The sequence below is a fragment of the Berghia stephanieae genome, chromosome 2 (genome assembly GCF_034508935.2).
Source record: "Berghia stephanieae isolate SIO BIC M18660-M18661 chromosome 2, UCSD_Bste_1.3, whole genome shotgun sequence".
Lineage (NCBI taxonomy): Eukaryota > Metazoa > Mollusca > Gastropoda > Nudibranchia > Aeolidiidae > Berghia > Berghia stephanieae.
Window position 1 is genome coordinate 21,705,380 of NC_088361.1, and position 10,000 is coordinate 21,715,379.

General features: G+C 36.0%; 1 protein-coding gene across 1 annotated transcript in view; it reads left to right on the top strand.

Annotated features, from left to right (window-relative positions):
* The window catches only part of LOC144964488 (cholesterol 25-hydroxylase-like protein 1, member 2), a 47,858-nt gene that overhangs the window by 30,696 nt on the left and 7,162 nt on the right, over nucleotides 1-10,000 (top strand). The window contains exons 2-5 of the mRNA XM_078898857.1: nucleotides 1,054-1,187; nucleotides 4,030-4,200; nucleotides 5,021-5,233; nucleotides 6,464-6,624. Of these exons, the coding sequence (XP_078754983.1) occupies nucleotides 1,098-1,187; nucleotides 4,030-4,200; nucleotides 5,021-5,233; nucleotides 6,464-6,624 (635 nt within the window). The 5' untranslated portion in view covers nucleotides 1,054-1,097. The remainder of the gene's footprint in view (nucleotides 1-1,053; nucleotides 1,188-4,029; nucleotides 4,201-5,020; nucleotides 5,234-6,463; nucleotides 6,625-10,000) is intronic.

The window sequence follows — 10,000 nt, forward strand, 5'->3', positions numbered from 1 at the left end:
TGAACAAATTCCCCTTTGTCTTCCCTTTTCTTGGATGCTTTATTGTAATTCTAGAACTTTTTACTATCCCATTTTCTTCCTTTTTACTGGCGCTGATATGACCTTAATGTGTTGCAAGCGCGTAAAACCCTTAAAACATAACAACAAAAACATAAGTCTAGACTGAAGACGGAATATTTTATGTTGACTTTCCTTTAATATTTCAAAATTAATCATTCATTTTCCTTTAAATTCTCATATCACCTAGACATGTATGTCTTGTAAAGCGTCATTGAACACGCTAGGTGGAGATTGGCGCTATATACATGCTATTTATTTATTTATTATTTATTTATTACCCCTTCCATAAATAGTAACGCGTAATGATATCAAGTTTACAATAATAATTTGTGACGTCAGATTATCCAGCGTTGAATTTCACTAAAAATCAGATTCTTAAAAAAAAAAAAGTATCTATAATTTAAGTGTTTTTCAACATGTCTTTTATTCAAAGATGACGAAATAGGAATCGATTGATGGGTAGAATAACCTATTTCTTACACGCTTGCTTTTTGGAATTCGGAACTTTGTTCCTAAAGCGTACTCGCAAGCTCGTGTAGCGGTTGGGAACTTGTCCGGAATCCGATTCAATATTCTGATGTCACGCCGCCCGGCAACGGCGGCCATCTTGGTTCTAAACAAAGAAAATCATTACTTTTTATTTTTCATGCTGGTTAGAAATTTTCATATGCCTTGTGAAAAGAATGTGTAAAAGTCAAAACATGATCAAATGTATGTGTTTTTTTTTTCCTCTTGATACCCTTTATGCTCGCCGGAGCATTATTTCATACGGGCGTCCGCCATTGTTCCGATAGTTTAGAGCCAGTGTTACTAAGTTACCATGCGTCATTAGGAAGGAAGTGACGTTACGACTGTTGAAGAGTATTCCAACCCCCCCCCCCCCCCCCCCCAAAAAAAAAAAAAAAAAAAAAAAAAAAAAAACAAGAGTGTAAAAATCGTATAGATACTATAATATCAGTTATTTAAATGAATTTTTTCTGTCTGTGATTTCAGATCATCTTAGGATAGAGAAGGTGTAGCGCACCAGGCCAAAGTCGATGGAGAACCAGAGCGTGGTGACCGTTCAGGCTGTTGACAACTCAACACAACAACAGCCCGAACTCCAGTCGGAATACAGAATCTTACAGGCACGTCTTGGTTTGCTGATGTCTGCCGTCTTACAGACATAATGATGATAATAATAATAATAATAATAATAATAATAATAATGATGATGATGATGATAATGATAATAATAATAATAATAATGATGATGATGATGATGATAATAATAATAATAATAATATAATAATAATAATAATAATAATAATAATAATAATAATAATAATAATAATAATAATAATAATAATAATAATAATAATAATAATAATTGAGCTTTTATATAGAGCAATATCCACTAAACGTGCTCAAAACGCTTTACAAGGGGTCCCTGGCCAACAGCAACACTTAACATGTAGGACGGGACATGATGCCTGTTAGGCGATATTATAAATTTTTTCGGACAAAGACAACGCTGTTAACGGCCATGTACTCATTTTACACCCGAGTACGGCGAGAGAATGTGAGTAAAGAGTCTTTTCCAAGGACTCAACTATGCGCCTGGCGAGGCTCGAACCCAGGACCTCCCGATCTAAAAGTGAGTGTCATACCACTAGACCACATCACATATGAAAATAATTCGTAGAATTAAGACATTTTGGCTCCAGACTCAAAACGTCATGAGTATCTATAAATATTAAAACGTATTGAAAATGAAAGTTGATCCCAGACTATATCATGTTTAGGATTTTGACGTGTTATTTGATCCTTGCGAGGGTACATTGTTGATTTTGAAAGTTAACTATAGTGACTACAATAATATTTCTCTCCTAAAAATTACGAGCTTTTAATTTTACATGTAGGCAGGTCTACGTCTTAAAACAAATGGTCGCATATCGAAAAAAACAACATATTTTACAGGAGATCCAACCCCCCCCCCAAAAAAAAAAACAAAAAAACAAACAAAAAAAAAACAAAAAAGAAACAACAAAAAAGAAAACAAAAAAAAATAAAAATAAAACAAAACAAAAAAACAAACAAACAAAAAAAACGAATAAAAATAATAATAACCCAACCCCCAACCTCCCCCGCTTAGGACCACTTGTAAAGCGCTTTGAGCACGTTTAGTGGATTTAAAAGCTCAAGTTTGTTTGTTTTTTAACAAGAATAACAACATTACAAACATACACACAGACACACACACACACTCTATCTCTCTCACACACAGAGACATACATCTGCACACACACACACACACACACACACACACTAACATTTCATCAGATTTCGAAAGCATCCCGTTTCCGTGATGTTTCATTTCTTTGCTAAGCTAGGCCATAAAAGAAAGGTTAATATAGCCAAGTTGCCCTGCATCATTGATGTGACTCTCATCATAAAATATATTATTGTGGACTGCGTATACGAATTGTTTCTTCCTTTTTCTACTTCTCTTCCATTATATTATATTCTTTATCCTTCTCACCCCCCCTCCCTCCCCTGATCTATCCTTCCTCCTCCTCCTCCTCCTCCTCCTCCTCCTCCTCCTCCTCCTCCAGTCCTCCTCGTCTTCTTCTTCTTTTTTCTTCTTCTTCTTCTTCTTCTTCTTCTTCTTCTTCTTCTTCTTCTTCTTCTTCTTCTTCTTCTTCTTCTTCTTCTTCTTCTTCTTCTTCTTCTTCTTCTTCTTCTTCTTCTTCTTTTACTACTACTACTACTACTACTACTATACTACTACTACTACTACTACTACTACTACTACTACTACTACTACTACTACTACTACTACCACTACTACTACTACTACTACTACTACTACTACTACTACTACTACTACTACTACTACTACTACTACTACCACTTCTTCTTCTTCTTCTTCTCCTATTTCCCAAATGTAATATATATTTATACAAACATGAATATAACAGATTCGAAAAAGAACAAAAATACCAAACATGGAGCGTTTGGGGCCTTAACCCTTCTTCAGCCAACAACAAAATGGGTGTTTTTTTGTTAGCCGAAGAAAGGTTTGAAGCCCGAAACGTTCCGTGTTTGATACATATTAATTTTGTTCTTTTTAGAAGCTGTTATAATCATTTCTAGTCATTTCTTTTTACATTCCACAGCTTCTAGCAGCTTCGTCTGCGGCTATGTGGTCTAGTGGTATGACACTCGCTTTCAGATCGGAAGGTCCTGGGTTCGAGCCTCGCTCGGCGTATAGATGAGTCCTTGGAAAAGGCTCTTTACTCACATTATCTTGCTGTACTGTGTAAAAGGAGAACCTGGCCGTTAACAGCGTTGTTACTGTCGAAAAGAATTGTTATATTGCCTAACAGGCGTCATGTCTCGTCCTACATGTTATGTGTTGCTGTTGGCCAGGAACCCCTTGTAAAGCGTTTAGAGCACGTTTAGTGGATATTGCGCTATATAAAAGCTTAAATTTTTTTAGTGTCACATCGTGGCCTTCGTAAAGGTTCAGGCCTGATACTGACCAAAAAATGACGTCAAAATACCAGCAGTCTTTTGCCACAAAAGAAAACAAATCGTGAGTTGTATTCAATAGTTCAGCCAATGAAATGACTTGTTTCCATGAGTTCTACTAACGACAACTCACTAGACGGTGCAAAAACCAAATAATGAGGTCAAACTGCCAGTCCTTTTGGATTTCAGTATCAGGCTATAGATAGTTCGAAGATGACGTCACTCAGGTCTTTGTTATTGTTTTTCGCCATCCGCGTTTATGAGTAATGTTCACTGAACTGTATTAACCCGACTATAAACGTTCATGGATACACACAGTTTTGTGTGTTGGTCCGTTTTACTTCCGGATGGCAATGTTATGAGCTTCTTAGCCAAGCGCATACTATCTATAACATGACGATGGCTACGATCACATAGATTTATACGATATTTTTTTCCTCTCCATTGTATTGTCAGCCGATTTGGGACCTGCGTATTGGCTATGAGGAATGGCTCCAATCTCCATTGTTTCCGGTGTTTCTCTCCGTCTTCTTCTACTTCTCCCTGTGCCTGCCGTTCATGATGGTGGATGTCCTGTGTTGTAAGATGAACTGGTACAACAAGTACAAGATACAGCCCGACAAACCGGTGAGTGAGACGTCGTTTTCGTCATCGTCGTCGTCGTCATCATCATTACTATCATCATCATCATCAACATCATCATTCATCTTCTTCATCATCAGTATTCACCATCATCATCATCATTATCATCCTATTCATTATCATCATCATCATCATCATCATCATCATCATCATCATCATCATCATCGTCATCATCCATACTGTCCATCTAGCGCCAGAGAAGAAGAAGAAGAAGAAGAAGAAGAAGAAGAAGAAGAAGAAGAAGAAGAAGAAGAAGAAGAAGAAGAAGAAGAAGAAGAAGAAGAAGAAGAAGAAGAAGAAGAAGAAGAAGAAGGAGAGAGAGAGAGTGTGAGAGAGAGAGAGAATAAGTAGGAGTGAAATATCCGTTCAATGTTCTAGTTATCATTTAACGTTATGACAAGTGTAACTAAATGACAAATTGCCATATTTATGGACAATAAAGATCTATTATTATTATTTATTTAAAAAAAAATTATTATGATTATTATTATTATTATTATTATTATTATTATTATTATTATTATAATTATTATTATTATTATTATTATTATTATTATTATTATTATTATTATTATTATTATTATTATTATTATTTTTATTTATTTATTGTAATTATTATTATTATCATCATCATCATCATCATCATCATCATCATCATCATCATCATCATCATCATCATCATCATCATCATCATTATTATTATTATTATTATTATTATTATTATTATTATTATTATTATTGTTATTATTATTATTAAAATAATATTATGTTATCCATTGTATATTATATGTTATTCATCCCACAGGTGACCTTATCGGGCGTTGTAGACACCCTATCCCTGACCTTCTGGAACCATCTGTTGTTCATCATGCCAGCTGCTGTAGGCCAGTGGATCTGGGTTCCCGCCACCCCCCTGGCAGAGCAGGCGCCCCCTCTCTCAGATTTCCTGTGGCAACAGTTTGCATCCCTGGTCATCTTTGATTTCCAGTACTTCGTATGGCATTTGACTCATCACAAGGTACGGTATAGCTATTTATTGTGGTCTTGTGGTAGGACACTGGCTTTCGGATCAGAAGGTCCTGGGTTCGAGCCTCGCTCGGCGCATAGTTGAGTCCTTGGAAAATGCTCTTTACTCACATGCTCTCATCATGCTCAGGTGTAAAATAAGTAACTGGCCGTTAACAGCGTTGTTTCTGTCCTTAAAAAATTGTAATATCGCCTAAAAGGCGTCATGTCTTTGTCCTACATGTTAAGCATTGCTGTGGGCAAGGGACCTTTTGTAAAGTGCTTTGAGCACTTTTAGTGGATATTGTGCTATATAAAAGCTCAATTAAAAAAGATTATAATGGCTAGTATGGTTTTAACCCTTTACAGGTAGGAGGTTTGCCTTTACCTTATGTGGTCGTGTGGTATGACATGACAATCGCTTTCAGATTGGAAGGTCCTGGGTTCGAGCCTCGATCGGTGCATTGTTGAGTCCTTGGAAAAGACTCTTTACTCACATTCTCTCACCGCACTCATCTGTAAAATTACTATATTAAGTTAAGAAATTAGGGAGCTGGCACCGGTGTAAGATAAAGATCTGTAATAAGTGTGTATGAAAGGTGCGAGACAAAGCAAGAAAGAAAAATAGAAGAAAAAAAACATCCTAAAAAATCAGTCTACCCCAGTAAAATGAGATTATATATTTTTTTGTTATCAAATCTCTCTTTGTTTTGTTTGTAATTGATGTTTTATGGATAGTTTGGTATAAGTAAAGTGTGCCTCTTTTGTTTGGAGATCCAGTGCCTATGTGCTTTAATGGGATTATTTTTGTTGTGGTCTCTGCCACACTATAATAACCTTTTTATTACAAGGTTCCCCATAAAGCCACCCGACTCCCCTTATCAATTTAAAACTGATACTGATAATGGGAATGAGCTATATTACCTTTCCATGTGCTCGAGGTCATTGGTCACATTGGAATAATATGCGCTCAAAGTGACCCACATAATGAAAAGTATTCACATTTTTTGAAATCATTAAATATCTAACATCACGATTGGTCATTTTGTTCAGTTTGACACATGCCTTTTTTTGCAACTCTCATAAACAAAGAAGGGTGTTTACGTTTGTTAAGATATATCCAATCGTAGGACAGCAACACATCATGTGATTGATGAATGAATTGGTTGGACGAAAACATAAATATAGATCGTTCCCATTGAGATAATACTTTTTTTTAAAACTTCATCTGGTCATTTTCCAGATCCGATTTTTGTACAAGACTATCCATGCCGTCCATCACCGATACAGCAGTCCATTCGTTTGGGTGACCCAGTACTTGCATCCCTGGGAGCTGGTCACTGTCGGCTTCCTGACCACCACCAACATGTGGTTCTTTGATGCCCATCCCATGACCATCTGGAGGTGAGGCTTTGAGCTCAAAATGATATGCTTTTCGATCAGAATGCCTTGGGTTCGCACCCTTGTTTTTTGTTTTGTTTTTGTGTTAGTGCTATTGACTATTTCCCATGAGGTCGTATTCCCGTCTTTTACAAATGAAAGTCAAAAGGTAAAGGGAGAGAAAAAAGTAAAACAAAATGGTTGTTCACCTTTGATATGGTTACGTCCCTTGGGTTATTTAAACATTTCTTCCAGCATACAAGAATAAATGTTACCTTGTTACCTTGTTTTCTAAGGTTGTTGTTGTTGTTGTTGTTGTTGTTGTTGTTATTGTTGTTGTTGTTGTTGTTGTTGTTGTTTTTGATGGTGGTGGCAATGAAGGTGGTAGTGAAGTTGTTCTTATCGTCGTCGTCGTCGTCGTCGTTGTTGTTGTTGTTGTTGATAATAATAATAATAATAATAATAATAATAATAATAATAATAATAATAATAATAATAATAATAATAATAATAATAATAGTAATGATAATAACAATAATAATAATGATGATTATTATTATTATTATTATTATTATTATTATTATTATTATTATTATTATTACAATATTTCTGTGGTAAACTTGTCACCAATCGTAATGAAAATTGGCTCTGAATGGACAGTGTTATCAAATGCTTTAAAGTGTGAAAGATAATTGGCAAATTACGTTATGACCATTCCAGTGGAGAAACCTTTTTGGGTCTGTCACTCACTCAATCCTAGAGAGTTTTGCTACTTTTCAAAACTGGATTTTAAAAATGTATTAAAAATGAGCACGTGCATAGATAGTTTTATTAGTTTTATTCAACTACCATTAACAAGTTTTTTAAAAAGTTTAAAAAATAGCTTTGATACAACGCCTATAATTTATCTCAGAGAAATTGTAATAAATAGGCATGGGGTAAAAGTAACCCCGTGTATACTACGGATATAGTCAGTGTTAGGGTTGAGTGAGTTAATGGCGTTAGAGTTGTGACGTGTGCATTGTAAATAATCGGATAGCTCTTGATAACAAATAACACTTGAAAGCTCTATGGGGGTTAGCGCATTAAGAGAATTTTATTTTTAAAAAAAACCTTTCCTTTTATAATGAAAAGAGGCAACAACTGCAAATTACAAGGGCAATGAACTGCCAACAATATTGGTAAACAATAAATGTAATTGGATTCAGTAGTCTGATGTCACGCCGCCCGGCAACGGCGGCCATCTTGGTTCTAAACAAAGAGAATCATTACTTTTTATACTTCATGCTGGCTAGAACTTTTCATATGTCTTGTGATCAGAGTGTGTAAAAGTCAAAACATGATCAAATGTATGTTTTTTTTTCCCTCTGGATACGCTTTTATGCTCGCCGGAGAAATATTTCATACGGCGTCCGCCATTGTTCCGATCGTCATAAGGAAGGAAGTGACGTTACGACTGTTGAAGAGTATTATCGTCAAGAGAGAATAAGATCTGTTAGGGGATATAACTCATGGCAAACTGTACTCAATGAATATATTACACGGTTGTCTCCATTATGACCATACTACACACACATTATTTCTAATGGGCCATTTACACACATGGGCAAAGCGTGGGGATTTGCCCGCCATGATTTGCCCCCAATCTCCACGACTTGCCCACGGGCAAACCTTTTGAGATTGGACCGGCAAGGAAATACCGCCGATGGACCGACCAACCATTCCCTGCCTTTCCACGACACAGTAATGGGTCATCGTCATCATCATCATCATCATCTGCAGCAGCAGCAGCATCGATTTCAACATCGTTATCATCATCATCATCATTATCATCATCATCATCACGATCGTCATCATCACCATCATCATCATGTCCCCGTAGTAGTCATGATCATAATTACCACCGTCATCATCTTCATGATTATTTGTTTAGTTAGATATAAAATCATGTTCTCTTCTCTGCTTCGCAGTATTGTTTGTTTTTGCTTGATTGATGAAATTTTATCAGGAGTCAATGGGGATCATATAGATAGTATGCAGATGACGTCACTCAGGCCTTTGTTATTGTTTTTGCCATCCGCGTTTGTGAGTTGTTCTCACTAAACTGTATTAACCAGACTATAAAAGATCATGGTTACACAGAGTTTGTGTGTTGGTCCGTTATACTTCCGGATGGCAATGTTGTGAACTCGGCCAAGCGCATTCTATCTATATATTACATCTCCATGTGCTAGAGGTCATAGGTCACATTGCAAAGTGCTCAAAATGACCCACATAGTGAATAGTGTTCACAGTTTGAGAAATATCCAATGTTTACAATTGGTCATTTTACTCAGCATGACTCGTGGATATGTTTACAAATTTAATAAATAAAGCAGCGTGTTTAGACACATTGAGGAATGTCCAATCGTTGTTAACCAACAAATCTTGTAATCAATGACTTGACGAAAACATATTATCTACTATTATCTACCCCGGGAATACACTCATGTCATCATCATCAACGTCTACATTCCACCATCATCAGACAACACCACAGCGAAAAATATTTTGAGGAAAGAAATACAGGACATTCAAATTAAGTCACCCGATGCCGTATTGATGGTCACTGGCGATTTTAACCAATGTAACGATTTTACTCTCCCGGGACTTCATCAATACGTGGACTGCGAGACAAGGGACAAAAAAACTTTAGATTTATTCCTGTGTAATATTAAAAATAGTTATAAATGTTTACCCCGTGCCCCATTAGGTTTATCTGGCCACTGCATGCTCTTGCTACTCCCCACCTACCGCCCTGTTTTTAAACGTGTAAAACCAGTAAAGAAAAGTGTACAGATCTGGAACGGAAGTGTGTGTGAAGATTTGCGTGGTTGTTTTGAATGCACTGACTGGAATGTTTTTATCGAATCATGTGATAGTGTGGATGAGCTGAATGACTGTGTGAGTGAGTATTTAAAATTCTGTGAACAGCTAGTGTCTTGTAAAAAAGAAATAAAATATTATCCTAACAACAAGCCTTGGATAACAAAAGATCTAAAACTTTTATTGAACCAAAAGAAAACTCTCTTTACTAGTGGAAACAAAAAAGATCTGAAAACAAAACAAAAAGAGATAAAGAGGGTAATATCTAGTTGTAGAGACAAGTACAAAAATAAAATTGAAAAATGCTTTTCTTCTGGGGATATACGGGACACGTGGCGGGGGCTTAAAACTGCTGTTAACTATAATCCAAAGCCCACGATTATATCGGAAGATATCGAAATTGAAACTTTAAATAAATTTTATTCACGTTTCGACACAGCAAACAAATTTGATATTGAAAATGAAAAACATAAATTAGACAGGGCTTTGGAAGATGAAATGACTATTGAGGTCAATGAGGAGGAAACGAGATTCG